We start from the raw sequence: 15,997 nt of genomic DNA, 5'->3' as shown, positions 1-15,997 counted from the left end.
ATATAGGATGAAATTCCATTGTTTTTTAAACTCTGCTGCTGTTTACTGTTTGTATTTCCAAAACAAGCACAATGAAATTGAGTTTTGAAGTTGAAACAAATATGGGATGGTTTTCAAGTTTTCTTCATTAAACAAAAGAAATCCTGATTCTCTAATACCGTTCTAAATGCTGACTTTCGAGCTCAAACAAATTGGTTAAACATTTAAAAAAGTGTTTTTTGTCTTTGCCAACAAGCGGATTGTTAATTGTTCAGTTCTCCTCTAAATGTACTTTTATCGTGGAAATTTCATTGGGTTCTTGTTTGGATTTCAGTGTTCTAAATTTAAATCCGTCAGCAATGGTAATCTCAGCATGAATTTGTACTTCATTTTCACAGCTACAATAAACGTATAGCTGATATACGTGAATGCCGAGAGACAGCATTATCGCATGCGTAAGTACATAATTTCAAAATTATCTAAAACATTTCAATAGCAAAAAGTCTCAAGTATTTGGCAATCATAGCAATCAAGGTGAAATTAAAATACATTTCATAATATTTATCATCAATTGGACACAAATCTTTACATTTACTCTGGATGTTTGTAAAGTCATATATAGTTAATATCATCTCCGCATTTCACTATAAACAGCTTAGACCCAGGATGACTGTAAGTGAGCTGTGTGACATCCAAAATGTGGAGTATTGTAGCACATATACAGTACTAGTTATTCAGTTGACCACTCGTTGGCTAATTATTCTTTTTGTATAAACCACCTTATAAAGCTAATATTTATTTCGCTTCCACGAACCTTTCATGATCCTTTCATGCAACTGTTAAATTCCCTTTTGAAATCCTTAGATACTATGTTTTTTAATAGTTTTGGAGTAGTAGAAATTCCAATTCCAAGTAACTTCTGCTTCAAGACCAAATACTCTTTTTATTAATTTCAGTTTATAATGTGTTGTTATTGTGTGGACAGTGGAAATAGTTTATTTCCCTTCACTCTGTGGCCCTTCACAAGGCATCTATCATGTTGAAAATTTAAAGTATCTTGCTTATAGCCCATCTGCTAGGATTTTCTTCATCTGACTTAATGCTGCTTTTGTTGCAGTTTTGTCCCAAAACTTTTAGCAGATGGACTGGGTAGCTGCAAGTGTGTTGCATAATTCATTCTAAAGGCTTGGAGGATCAATAAGTTATTTAGTAATTATCCAAAGTTTATTATGAAATAAAATAGTCCAGTTCTGTTGACAAGTATTTTATGTTGGTTATGTCTAAGGATAAAAGTAATTCTGGTAACTCCTGTTAGACTTCAAAATTAATTTTAAAATACTAGGTTCATAGTATTACTTTGCAAGTAATAAGTGCTTCTTTATCAATTTAGATAATCACAACTCAAGTTTGATGGCAGTTACCCACTTACTTAATCTGAATTTATCTGAATACCATTTTTTATAACAGCACTCCTGAACTAAAATTGAGTGGGTTACAATAAGTTGTACTTTAGCTTGCTGTTGAGTCATTTTTAGAGATAATATTGACATGTACAAAAACAATGCAAAACCTCTGGCTCTTACATAAGGAGGACACTGCCTCAGATTGCTGTCTAAATGAGCCAATATGTTTTTCTCCAACATGGAACTGTTGTTATTACACAGTGATTTTGTGTGAACCCTTACAGAAATGTTGTGTTAGTAAGTTGACCAGTAAATAAAGTGCATATTGTTTGCCTCCTGAACTCCTTGGAATTCAACAAATTTGGCAAATAATTAATAAACAAGCAGATAAGTTCCAGTTTCAAACTGTGAATGAAAGTAAATCCTGAGGCTTGAAATGAGTAATGTGTTGATCAGTTCTATTCATTTCATTGTTCTTATTTTCCTGTGGAGAGTTCCGTTCTGATGTATTCTGACTGTTTGACATAATACAGAAAGTTTTTGAAAATTTCATTTTAGTTCATTGAATAACTAGTACCATAACCCACTTACGTAAAAGTCACCCACGTAAGATTTGACCTAAGAAAAACAGAACTTTTCATCTTACTGATAGACCAAGAATTTTAGGAATTGAATCGTGTTGTAATTGAGTTACTTGCCAGGTGTTACTACAGTTCATTTAATGTAACTGCACATGCAGGAACTTGTTCATTCCACCAATTCTAATAGCAATCGTTTAGTGAAAAGACTAATGTGTGCCACCTGATCCATCATGGTGCCCTGAAGGAAAAGCATGTATATAGTTCAAGTTAAACTGGAGAGAAAAAATGAAGGAAATATTAACAATCATTGGCAAACAGTCATCTTATCACCTGCAGAGCTGCCTGACTGGAGGCTGTCAAAGGAACAAAGGGTACATTTCAGAATTCAAAACCAGTATCCCGTGATGCACAATGGTTGTGAAAAGACAAATTTGGTATTCTATCACAAAATGAAAATTTAATGAAGTTTGCCATTTCAGCTCCAAGATTCCACTGTTGTGTCAACTGACACTGAGAAAAGATTGTTGATTTAATTAGACGAGTTTAAAAGGATGTATGATACACCAATAAACTTTGACGTGTCGTTTAACCCAAGTGTCAACAAGATTGGTTAAAAGCTACCTCATTGTAAAGATCACTGACCAGGAATAACTGGAACAACTTGGATATTGGAAGATGAAAAAACATTCATAAATATGGAAATATGTGAGCATCCTCAGTAGCAGCATTGTGCCAGTGGTTATAGATGCATGAAATCAACTTGATCCCAGTGGGATGAATATTCTGATGACTGGAAATCTGTCTTCAATGATCATTTAGCACTGCTTTCCTGACTATTTTTTGGAACTCTGCATTTCTGACTAGAACTTCTGATTTTGGACTCCTCAGAAATAGTGTATCCAGTCAGAAAAGACTAGTACAATGTGGGATCAGCACTGAAAACCACATTGTACCAACTTTTCACAGTAATAACTACTGTTTTTCAAAGTTTAAACGTCTACAACCTCTTTAAGAAGTGTATATAACTGAACAAGGTAGGTGGACAAGGGGGCCAGATGGCAGCTAAATGAGTACAAGGTTGGGGAGAAGTTAGGTGGGAGACGTGGAGGATGCTCAGGTGGAAGGAATGGTGGATGCAAGTTGCATGTCAAAGATTGCGTGTCTGAATGTGATTAGAGTATGATTGGGGCATTGATTTGTGAAGATACTATTGCTTTAAGAGGTGTATTTTGTCTTTTTAATAAAGAGAGGTTGAGCCAGAGGTACCGAATGGTCTTTTCCAAGCCAATAAAGTGAGACCGTGGGACTTTGTTTTGAAAAGTTGGAACAATAGAAGCAGCCTGAATGGGTGCGGTCAGGCTCCCACGGAACCAAAGTTTTAGTTTGGCTTTTATTAACTATTGAGGTTTGGAAGTTGCTGTACTTATCTCCATGATACAACAAAATGCTTGAGTTCTCCCTCCCTCAGCATTTTCTCTTGATGTTTCCATTTTGAACTGGAAACACATTGCATGTGAGGCAATCTGTTGTACTGAATTTGCCTCTGCCAATGGTGTGTTTTTGAGATATTACTATCTTGGAACAGCTAATCAGTGGTAGTCAACATATACAGGTCGTTCTGCTAGAATGCCTGTTTCCTCAGCACAATTTGCTGTAATGTGATCGATGAATTGGGGGTGTTATTTGTAAAGTGCGAACTTTTAAAACATCTGGCTGTAATGCAATTACATCAACATAGGGTTGCACAAGGACGCAACCATCATGTTATAGAAGACGTGACCCTATATTGTGCTAAATATTTTGATAAAGTTTGAGCAGGATTCTGGCAAGTATTACATGTACTGGAGGCATGCTCCAGCTCTCGCCAACCAAGGGTGAGCTGTGAGAATGACAGAAGTCAGTTGATTTAGATAGGCTGGGTGAGCAGGCAAATGCATGGCAGATTCAGTAAAATGTGGATAAATGTGAAATTTTCCACTTTGGCAAAATTGGCAAGGCAGATTATTATTGAAAGGGGGGAGCGGTGCGGTGGTGGTAGAGGAATATTTAACAATACCTGGATGATCTCGTGCCCCATTTGCTGAAGGTGAGTGTGCAAGTGCAGCAGGTGGTAACGAGGGCAAACTTTATGTTGGCTTTCATAGTGAGATGATTTCAGTACAGGATCGTGGATGTCTTGCTGAAATTATACAGACTATTGGTGAGGCTACACCTGGAATATGGTGTGCAGTGTTGGTCTCCTTATCTGAGGAAGGGTGTTCTTGCTATAGGTAAAAAGTGAGGTCTGCAGATGCTGGAGATCAGAGCTGAAAATGTGTTGCTGGTTAAAGCACAGCAGGTCAGGCAGCATCCAAGGAACAGGAAATTCGACGTTTCGGGCCAGAGCCCTTCATCAGGAATGAGGAGAGGGTGCCAGGCAGGCTCAGATAAAAGGTAGGGGGGAGGGGCGATGGAGATGTGATAGGTGGAAGGAGGTCAAGGTGAGGGGGTGGGGGCGGAGAGGTCAGGAAGAGGATTGCAGGTTAGGAGGGCGGTGCCGAGTCCAAGGGAATCGACTGAGACAAGGTGGGGGGAGGGGAAATGAGGAAACTGGAGAAATCTGAGTTCATCCCTTGTGGCTGGAGGGTATATCCCTGGTGGTGGGATCCGTTTGGAGTTGGCGGAAATGGCGGCGGATGATACGCTGTATACGGAGGTATACGCTCCCGGCCCCCCCACCAACCCAACCTCCACTCCCGGCCCCCCCACCAACCCAACCTCCACTCCCGGCACCTACCACCCCACCAACCTCCGTATACAGCGTATCATCCGCCGCCATTTCCGCCAACTCCAAACGGACCCCACCCCCAGGGATATATTTCCCTCCCCTCCCCTATCAGCTTTCCGCAAAGACCACTCTCTTCGTGACTCCCTCGTCAGGTCCACACCCCCCACCAACCCAACCTCCACTCCCGGCACCTCCCCTTGCAACCGCAGGAAATGCAAAACTTGCGCCCACACCTCCTCCCTTACTTCCCTCCAAGGCCCCAAGGGATCCTTCCATATCCACCACAAATTCACATGCACCTCCACACACATCATCTATTGCATCCGCTGCACCCGATGTGGCCTCCTCTATTGGGGAGACAGGCCGCCTACTTGCAGAACTCTTCAGGGAACACCTCTGGGACCCCGAACCAACCAACCCAACTACCCGTGGCTCAACACTTTAACTCTCCCTCCCACTCCACCGAAGACATGCAGGTCCTTGGACTCCTCCATCGCCAGAACATAACAACACGACGGTTGGAGGAAGAGCGCCTCATCTTCCGCCTGGGAACCCTCCAGCCACAAGGGATGAACTCGGATTTCTCCAGTTTCCTCATTTTCCCTCCCCCCACCTGTCTCAGTCGATTCCCTTGGACTCAGCACCGCCTTCCTGACCCCTCCGCCCCCACCTCCTCTCCGGCCTATCACCCTCACCGTGACCTCCTTCCACCTATCACATCTCCATCGCCCCTCCCCCAAATCCCTCCCCCCTACCTTTTATCTGAGCCTGCCTGGCACCCTCTCCTCATTCCTGATGAAGGGCTCTGGCCCGAAACGTCGAATTTCCTGTTCCTTGGATGCTGCCTGACCTGCTGTGCTTTAACCAGCAACACATTTTCAGCTCTGTTCTTGCTATAGAAAGAGTGCAGCGAAGGTTTGATAAATTGATTCCTGGAATAGCAGGACGGACACTGAGGAGACACTGCGTCGGTTAAGATTGTATTCACTGAAGTTCTCAAGAATGAGGGGTATCTCATGGAAACCAATAAAGTTCCAATAGAACTAAACGGGGTAGTTATAGGAAAGATGTTCCCAATGGCAGGGAGTCAACAACCAGGGGTCATAGTTTAAAAATAAGGAGTAAAGCTTTTATGACTGAGATGAGGAGAAATGTTTTCACATAGAGAGTGGTGAGCCTGTGGAATTCAACGTTGTTGAGGTCAAATCATTGTATTTTCAAGAAGGAAGTAGATATAGGTCTTGTGGCTAAAGTGATCAAGGGAATTAGGGTTGGGCAGGATTAGTACATTGAGATTGATAACCTGCCACGGTCATAACAAAAGGTGGAGGAAGTTCAAAGGGTTGTCTGGCCTACTCCTGCTCCTGTCTTCTATGTTTCTACATTATAATGTAGCTACAGCATTGGTATTGATCCAGCAATATGGAAAATTGCCCAAATGTGTTCGAGCTAAAAAAAAATGAGAGAAACCCAATCCTGCAAATTCAGTCATCCAAACACACTCAATCATAGGCGTTGGAAGGCGTTGCCAGCACTGCTAAATCAAGTGAAGCTTATTCAGTTGTAAGGTCACTGACACTCCGTTTATGTTCTACCAAGCCCACTCAATAGCTGATCTCATTATGGCTTTGGAACAACTGCAGACAAAGGAGCTGATTTCGAGGGGAAGTGAGCATGACTGCCGTTGACATAAAGACTGCATTTGACTGTACCCTATTGAGGAGTCCTAGCAAAAGTGTTATTTGTGGGAGTCAATTGAAGTCATCGACATTGAAAATGATTGCAGTTTTTAGAAGTCTGTCATCTTAGTCATGTGACATCTCTGCAGAGTTCCTCAGGCTAGTGTCAATGGTGCAACCATCTTCAGCTCCTCCATTGGTCACCTTCCTTCCATCATGAGGTCTGGAGTGGGGATGTTTGGTGATGGTTGTGCAATATTCAGCATCATTTACACCACCTCAGATCCTGAACCAGGCCATGTCCACATTGAGCAAAACCTGGACAACATTCAGGCTACAGCTGAAAAATGGCAAGTAACACTTGTGCCACGTAAGTACCAAACAATGAGCAACTCCAACAAAAGATGATCTAACGATCACCCCATGGTGTTCAATGACATTATCATCACTGAACCCTCTACTGTCAATATGCTGGGTTGTGCCATTGGGCAGAGATTAAACCAAACCAGCTATTTAAAACTGTGGCTACAAGGCTAAGTCAGAGTGTAAGAATTCTGAGAGTAACTCACCACCTGACCCCTAAATGTCTTATGTGCAAGTTAGGAGTTTGATAGAATTCTCTCCATTTGCCTGGCTGAGTGCACCTCCAACAACAGTCTCAAAGCTCCGCATCATCAAGATTAAAGCATCTTGTTTGATTGGCATCCATCCACTCCCATCAACATTCACTCCCTTCTCTACTAACATACAGTCGTAACCATAAATACCATCACGTACAAGCTGCGCTGCAGTAACTTGCCACAACTCCTTTGTTAGCACCTTCCAAACATATGATCTCTTATCACCTAAAATGATGAAGGCAGCAGGTACATGGGAACATCACCACCAGCAAATATCCCTTCAAGTTACTCTTGGCAGCCTGACCTGGAACTCTGTTTCTGGTCTTTCATTGTTGATGGGTCAAAATCCCAGAGCTTCCTAATAGCACTGTGAGTGTACCTCAAGATTGCAGTGATTCAAAAAGACAGCTCAAGAGTCACCACCACCTTTTCGAGAGCTGCAGGCATAGGCAGTAAGTACTTAACTAGCAAATGAAATTGGTATCCTGTGAAACAACCAAGGAATGCATAGTTTATAGTGCTATCAAATAAGCAATGTAAGCAAATTATTATGAATTCTGTAGTGTTCATTTTTACTGTAATCCAGTGGCACCTTTTCTGAGCACAAATATTGCACTTAAGTCAATCTTTCAGAAAAATTACTCTGTAAAAGTAAATTTCATAACTTCTGTCTTAAAATAATTGATTGCACAATGAGTATGTGTAGTGTTTAGTAGGAGTATTTATTGTATCTTGTCATGATCCACATGGGAAATTGTGCTGACAGTCGAGTCATCACAAAAAGAAAAATTTAATCAAATTACTCAGTTCCCAGTTTCCTTGCCTGACATACGCAGGTTAATAGAATACACTATTAGACTTCTATACTTAGCAGGAAGTTATAGTTTTATTACAAATTATTCTGAATCGCAGGCGAACAAAATGTAACATCAACAATGTTTAACAGTTAAAAATCATACAACGCCAGGTCATAGTCAAACAGGTTTATTTGGAAACGCTAGCTTTCGGTGCGCTCCGAAAGCTACTGCTTCCCGGTAAACCTGTTGGACTATAAGCTGGCGTATGATCTTTATACGCCAGAGTCCAACACGGCACCTCCAAATCATAATTTTTAACACTTTTGCCGAAACTCTACTCCTCCTTAAACCATTATGTTTGCCTGCAGACTGACACAGAAAAAAGTGAAAGGTGGAAAAGAAAGTATTAAGGGAACACAATTGCATAACATCTGTCCACAGAATTCAGTAGGTTTCTTTTTACTTCTTCCAAGTCCTGATTTCTAATTATCATGTTCCAGTCCCCTCACTTTATTACTGATGACACAGGGCAGCAGGCTGTCTCAGTTCAGTCTCACAGTCATAAATGAAAGACAACAGTTTATAAGCAAACAGTGAGTGTGAATAGTTACCCACATACTAATTTCCTTTCCTTCGCTGCAAGGAGAAAGGGACAGTGCTGTCAGTTTACAAGCTGGAGGCTTTCTGCAACTGTTCTGTTCACACACTGCATATCTACCTATTCAGGAGTCAAAAAGCTGTTGTCATTCTGTGAGTATTCCTGAACTACGCAATTGCTCCTCATTGAAAAACCACTAAGCAGGCTGTTGCTGGCAAAATTACCCTGAATGCATCCATGATGATTATGGGTCCATAGAAACATTGGTGGGAGCAAGAGTTGACATTTGCCCCCTCAAGCAACCTCTGCCATTCAGTATCATGATGACAGATCATTGAGCTCAATACCCAATCCCACTCATGCCCAGATCCTTTGACCATTTTAACTGTAGGAGCTATGTCTACCTCCTTGAAACATCATGTTTTGATTTCGACCATTTTCTGTGGTAGGGAATTCCACAGACTCACCCACTGTTTGGGTAATAAAATTCACCTTCATCTCTGTCCCTTTTTCTTGACTCGCCAGTCATTGAGAACATTTTTCCTGCATCTGTCCTGTCAGGTCCTGTTGGAACTTTGGGGGTTTCTTGGAGATCCCCTCATTCTTCTGAACTCAAGTGGAAACAATCCTATCCGATTCGATCTCTCCTTATATGTCAGTCCTACTATCCCAAGACTCCATTTGGTAAACCTGCATTCGCTACACTCCCTACATAGCTAGAACGTTTCCTCGGGTAAGGAGACCAAAACTGCACCCACTATTCCAGGTGTGACTTCACCTATGCCTTGTGTAATTGAAGTGAGACATCCTTGTTACTGTCCTTGATTCCTCTTGCTATGAAAGCAAACATACAACTTGGCAGCTTTATTGCCAACTGCACCTGCGCTTTATTTTCAATGACTGGTGTACCAGGACACACAGGACTTGTTGAAGAATCGCTCCTCCTTCTCAATTTACAGCCCTTCAAATAATAATAATTTACCTTCCTATTTTTGCAACAAAAGTGGAAAACCTCATGTCTATCCACATTATGCTGTATTTGCCATGCATTTGTCCGTTTACTCTGTCCAAATCACGGTGCAACATCTCTGCATCCTCCTCACAGCTTACCCTTCCACTTAACTTTGTGTCATCTGAAAGTTTGAGGTATATCATTTAGCTCCCTCATCTCAATCAATAACCTATGTTGTTCATTAATCCTCCCCCATTCCTGGACAAGACAACCGCGTAAAAACAAGTCACGATGGCTTGCTTTAAAACTGCACCATCTCCTTCCACAGGGCGGTATCCTCTGTTTAAAGCTGTATCCGTTTGCCATTTTAGTCCACAGTACAAAAATACAAGTCAGAAGATGTGGTCTTTACAGTATTTTGTTCATATTTCTATACGTTACCATGTTGCTTTTCTAAATGTTAACTATATTTATTTTCATTACTTATAACCCCCCCCTCTAGTGGCCCTCTGCACAGAGAGCGGCGCAAATTTTTGCGGTCTGCTTTAAAGGAACTTGCCACTGTTCTTGCTGACCAACCAGGATTGCTAGGTCCTAAGGTACTGAATTTATATTGACACTAAGTTATGCTCTTCCAATAGAGTTCTCATTAAATAAATATTCTTTGCGAAGCTCTTGTTGATAGTGTCTGTTTTTCCTGTTAATACCAGGAATATTTAACATGTTGAAGACAAAAGTGCACTTAGCTTTTGAGTTTCATATCCTGATGTGTACAAAGATGTACTGTTAATTTTATCTCTAGGTTGTAAAAGTTTTATCATACTTGTAATTAAATCAGAAAATTGATTTCCTCTCTGGCTGGACCCCGTCCCTGCAGCCCCAACCAAAGCTCCCCACTCTCCACAATCCTCCAAATATGTTTATATTTGATTTAGAAAAATGCTGTAATTCAAATCCGGACCTTAACTTGCTCCTTTAATAGTGACTGAATGTGTAATATTTTCATTTGCATTTGCTAATCCTGATATGCTTTGACATCGCAAATGAGGTGACATCAATGTAGATGATGAGCAAGTGGTTTCCTTGGTGAAACTCTTTGATCAAAATGTTAGGAAAATCCATAATCTGTCAAATAGGTTTAAGAAATTATCATTTTGATTTTTTTCATACTGGGAATTGAGAAGTGAACTGTTTTAAATATTTATCAAATCTTTTACACCATAAAAGCTCCAAATGAAATTTGGGTATATGATCCAGCAATCTAGCTGTGAACTTGAAAAATAGTTCAAAAAACACCTTTTGTTGAAACCTTTCATCATGCACTTGCAAAAAAGAACAATGCAAAGTAAAAATAACATTTATATTATGCGAGAGGCGAATGCTGATAGGTTATTAAATAGACTCTGGTCAAGGCTTTATTATGGAAATACATAAATGAGATGGTGACTGATGTTTAACTACAAGGTTTTGTTTAAATTTTATGCTAGGCAGGCATTTCACTGAGGAAAAAAAACAAAGATGGTGTCACTGCCCTTGTTTACTTGAAACAGATGCAACATGTCTGCACGTTATTTCTGTCTACAAAGAACAAGGCCCTGTATTTTAATAAATGTCACTTCCAGTACCTACTAGTGTTTTACACTGCAAACCTGATTAACAGTCTTAAATTGGTGTCAGCATAATTCTTCACACACTCTGGACCACATTTACTAAATAATCCTATTGCACAATCACATCTAATGTTGAATAGTGTTTTTGGGTTTCACAAGTGTGAGCTGATTGGATAAGTTTTATACTTGGCTTGTTGTGAACAGTTGCAGAGATATGCTGTTTAATACAGTCCGTCATCTGTTAGTCGTCATCACTTTCCATGGCAGTGCCTCTACCATTCAGGGTCCACTTGCCAACCTATCAGAATAATCCTCTTCTGCCATATAAATGTTGTTTTCCCTTTGGATTGTTACTTCACGCCGTTTTTTCTGATGAATACAAAATCGAAAACCTGGTCAAAATGTGTCATTTAGCAGCAATTGCTTAAGATGTGTCCTACAAAATGTTTCATACATACATTTATATTTTGAGACAAAAACTGAATTTTAATGTTTTAGTGATATGTTAAACCAGAAAAGGTTAATCAAAATAAATGTGTCCATCAGTGCAGAGAGCAAGTGAAAATTGTAATGGTTAATAAGAAAATGACAGATATATGATGTCAAACAATCAGGCAAAACACTATTATTTCAAACTGAATAAAATGCCCCAAGTTACTTTGTGAAGTAGATAAAGCAAAATTAGACAGGGATCAATGGAAGATGACACTAAGGCAAGTGGCCAAGGACTTTGCCAGTGTTAGATTTCAAGAAGCACCTCAAAGGAAGAAAGAGAATTTGGGGCCCAGGCAGTTAAAACCACTACCATCAGTACTACAGGAGTTAAAGTTTGCGATGCTGTAGACACCAATATTAGTTGAGTACAGATATATTGGAGAATTTGTAGCTAAGCATATTACGAAGTGAGGAGGGAAAAGACTATGAGGAGAAAACAAAATTAAGATTTTTAAATGCAAGACATTCCTCAATCAGGTTGACCACCTATGGCAAATTAAAACAAATAAACTTCCAAACCAGGGGAACATAATCTTACAAAGATTTGTAGCTCTGGTTGAGATTGTGGATATAAGTTTGGTTGCTAAGCTGGAAGGTTCATTTTCACACCTTTTGTCATCATACTAGGTAACATCATCAGTGAGTCTCCAGTGAAACACTGCTGTCAGTGGCCTGCTTTCTATTTGTGTTTAGGTTTTCTTGGTTGGTGATGTCATTTCCTGGTTTTCTTCTCAGGTTAGTAAATGGCATCACCAGCCCAAGGAAACCTAAATGCACAAATAGATAGTGGGTCACTGATACCAGTGCTTCACCTGAGACTCACTGATGATGTTACCTAGTATGGTGACGAAACCTCTGAAAACAAACCTTCCAGTTTAGCAAGCAAACATACATTCAGAACATAATTTTGTTAATCCTTATGACTTATAATGCAGACTTTCTCTTTTACAGGCACTCTTTGTCTTCATGGCTCTATCTTTTGCACGTGATGAAATTATCTGGCTACTTCGACATGCAGACAACATTCCAAGAACAAGAAACAGTGATGACTTTATAGACAAGTATGTATGATTGGATTAATTTTGTATGCACTGTAACAATTCTTTTAAATGCTAGTCCAGACTTGAGGGGCTTCCAGATGTGTCTTTTGGGGAAGGGGACGGCTGAGATGTTTGATACAATGCCTAGTAGGGGCAAAAAAGACGTTATTTTTGCACATTGAAAATCTAGGTTCAGTTGTGTTACCAACCAGAGTTGTTGATGCAATTCACCAGCCTTCAAGTACTTAGATTTAATGTGAACCCAAGTGTTTCATCTCTGCTGGTTGATGGGTGTCTATAAGAAATGAGTAGGCTTGTTCTCAAAGCAATTTCAATTGGGTATGAATGTATATGGTGGTATAGACGTAACTTGGGACGAAATTAGCAGTCTTACACTATGTGCATAAAAACTGATAGTGTGCAAAGTTGGAAAAGTTAGTTTGTAGTAGATTTCATTGTGGATTAGCAGAAGCTTTATTCTTCAAGCGCTTTAGCTATATCTATCCTGAGTTCTTTGAGCATTGCATGATACAATTAAAGCAAAGAGGAGATGGTTGGAAATTTAAATTATTATTAGATATTGGAAATCTACAAAGATGACAGAAACCTAACTTGCAGGTAACAAGTACTTTGTTGAAGCCACACTGAGAATATTCTACATGAGATTTAATTTACCTAAGAAACCAGATATTTATCTTGGAGGGAGTGCAAAAGAAAGTTGATTTGATTCCTGAGATTAGGAGATTGCCTTCTGAGGAGAGATTGAAAAGAATGGGCGTAACGTCTCGAATTTAGAAGAATGAAAAGTGATCTCATTGACGACTGTAAGAGTTTTGAGGACATGATAAAGTAGCTACTTTTTGCTTTGTGATGGACTCCACCCGAACTGACTGGGATCAGGATCTGAGCCAAAGGGCTAAATAGGATGATAACAAGGACTTAGACTAGCTAAAAGAGACTCATGAGAAGTTACTAAAGAGGCTGTTTGCTCTTCTTGGGGATCATAGTCTCAGTTTAAGGGAGTATGCATTGAGAAATTTCTTCACATGTGACGTGAATTTTTGGAACATCTACCCAGCGGACTGTCCTCCGCAATTAAATATATTCAAGACTGAGATTAATAGAATTTTGGGAATCAATGAATACTGACAAAAAGCAGGAAAATGCAGATAATTTGAAAATTCAGTGATGAGTGTTGAATGGTGAAATGGGATTTAATGGCCCTATGGTTTACTTGTGTTCTAATTTCTGATGTTTTCCAAGTATCCCTTTACCAACTACTAACTTTCTAAACAAAAGTAAAATACTGCAGAAGTAAAACTACAAAATGTTGGAGGAATTTATCAAATGTAGCAGCATCTGGGGAGAGAGAAAGTGTTAATTTTTCAAGCCCAATATTGTTGTTCTTCACTTTCTATCTCTCAGATTCTGGTATTTTATGCTTTTATCAAGATAAAAAAAAATCTTCATGCTAGAATTTGTGATTACTGTAAGCCAGTTTGTGAACAGGATTGAGAGTCCTGCCTGGTATGTTGCCGCCTTGGTGCCTAGAAAAACAACACCCGGAGTTGGCTTGAAAGGATACTGGAGTGCGAGGGGGGTCATTTGTAATCACCCATGTTGGTACCGACAGCATTGGCAAAAACTCCTGTTTGGGGAATCTCAGAAATTTGGAGCAAAATTTTTAAAACCAGGACCTCAAAGATTGTAATCTTTGGTTTGTTTCCTGAGCCAAGTGAAAATTTGCAAAGATGAAAGACTCAGGAAGTAAACATGTGGTTAAGGGAATGATGTGGGAGAGAGGATTTCCATTTTGTGGGGCACTGGCATTAATATTGGGGCAGGTCAGAACTGTATCTTAGGGATGGACTCAGATCCATCTGGGATCTGGATCTGAGTCAAAAGGCTAAATAGAATGGTTACAAGGATTTAAATTAGTTATGGGGATGTCCGAGGAGTGATTATTAAATCTTACTAAATAAGCACTAAGACAAAATATGGAAAGGCTCAGGAATCTAACTTCAGGCACAGCCTGGAAATGGCTAATATAACACCTCTGTTTAGGAAGGGAGGGAGGCAGAAGTCAAGCAACAAAGGCCAGTTAGCCTGACCTTGATCAGTGGTAAGATTTTAAGAGTGCATTATTGTGGATGAGATTGTGGAGTACTTGGAAATGCAAGGTAAGATAGGGCTGAGTCAGCATGGCTTTGTCAAAGGATGGTCAAGTTTGACCATCCTTTGACAATCAGTTGGAATCTTTAAGCAAGTCAGATAAAGGAGAGACAGTGGGTGTGATCTATTTGGATTTCCAGGAGGCTTTTCCATGAGATAACAGCCATGGTATTAGGGGCAAGGCACTGGCATGGATGGAGGATTGGCTGACTGACAGAATGTAGAGTGTGAGGGTAAAGGGGTCTTTTTCAGAATGGCAACCTATGACTAGTGGAGTTCTGCAGGGGTCATTGCTGGAACCACAACTGTTCACGTTGTACATTAATAACCTGAATGGAGGAATAGAGGGCATTGATGTTAAGTTTGCAGATGACACATGAATAAATGGATACACAGGTCATGTTGAGGAAGCAGGGAGGCTGCAGAAAGACAATCAGGAGGTTCGGCAGAGAAGTGGCAGATGGAATACAATGTGGAAGAGTGGGGGAATCTGTACTTTTAAGATTAATTCTTTTAAGATTAACATGCAGGTTCAATTGGCAGTTAGGAAGGCAAATGCACTGTTAGCTGTCATTTTGAGAGGGATAGAATCCAGGAGTAAGCATGGACTGCTGAGGCTATAAAAGGCTCTGGTTAGACAACATTTGGAATACTGTGATTATTTTTGCCCCTCTGTATCTATGGAATAATGTTCTGGCATTGGAGAGGGTTTAGGAGAGGTTTACAAGAATGATCGCAAGAGTGAAGAGCAGTTGAGGACTCTGGGATCATACTCAATGATGTTTGGAAGGATTTGGCAGGGCAAGGGAGGAGATCTTTTTAACCTGCAGAATACTGAGGCGCCTGGATAGTGGACGTGGAAAAAATGTTTGAAGAGACTAAAGACCCAAGGGGACAGCATCAGAGTGAAGGGGTAACCCTCGAGAACTGAGATGAGAAACAATTACTTTAGTCAGAGTGGTGAATCTGAAGAGCTGATTGCCACAGATGGCTATGAAGGCCAAATCATTGAGTGTCTTAAAGTCTGAAAAAGATAAATTCAAGGTTATGGGGGGAAGGCAACAGACCGGGGTGAGAAACATGTCAGCCATGATCGTATGGAGCAGACTCGATCTTATAATGTTACGGTCTTACAACACTGATCTACAGGAAGTGGAGATGACAGTGGTTGAAAGTCATGATTGTCCAGATATCATGGGAGCTTGTTTAACATCCTAATTGTTTTTGTAACATATTACACGTAATTGTTTAATTGTTATGTTTTTGAAGCAGGCCTGGCAAGTTTAACTGCTTATGGTTCAATT

General features: G+C 40.2%; 1 protein-coding gene across 1 annotated transcript in view; it reads left to right on the top strand.

Annotated features, from left to right (window-relative positions):
• Window positions 1-15,997, top strand: part of nckap1 (NCK-associated protein 1) — a 201,914-nt gene that overhangs the window by 84,456 nt on the left and 101,461 nt on the right. Inside the window, exons 10-12 of the mRNA XM_060827346.1 lie at window positions 378-434; window positions 9,879-9,975; window positions 12,433-12,542. Of these exons, the coding sequence (XP_060683329.1) occupies window positions 378-434; window positions 9,879-9,975; window positions 12,433-12,542 (264 nt within the window). The remainder of the gene's footprint in view (window positions 1-377; window positions 435-9,878; window positions 9,976-12,432; window positions 12,543-15,997) is intronic.

This window comes from Hemiscyllium ocellatum, chromosome 7 (genome assembly GCF_020745735.1).
Source record: "Hemiscyllium ocellatum isolate sHemOce1 chromosome 7, sHemOce1.pat.X.cur, whole genome shotgun sequence".
Classification (NCBI taxonomy): domain Eukaryota; kingdom Metazoa; phylum Chordata; class Chondrichthyes; order Orectolobiformes; family Hemiscylliidae; genus Hemiscyllium; species Hemiscyllium ocellatum.
This window is presented reverse-complemented; position numbering and strand designations above follow the sequence as displayed.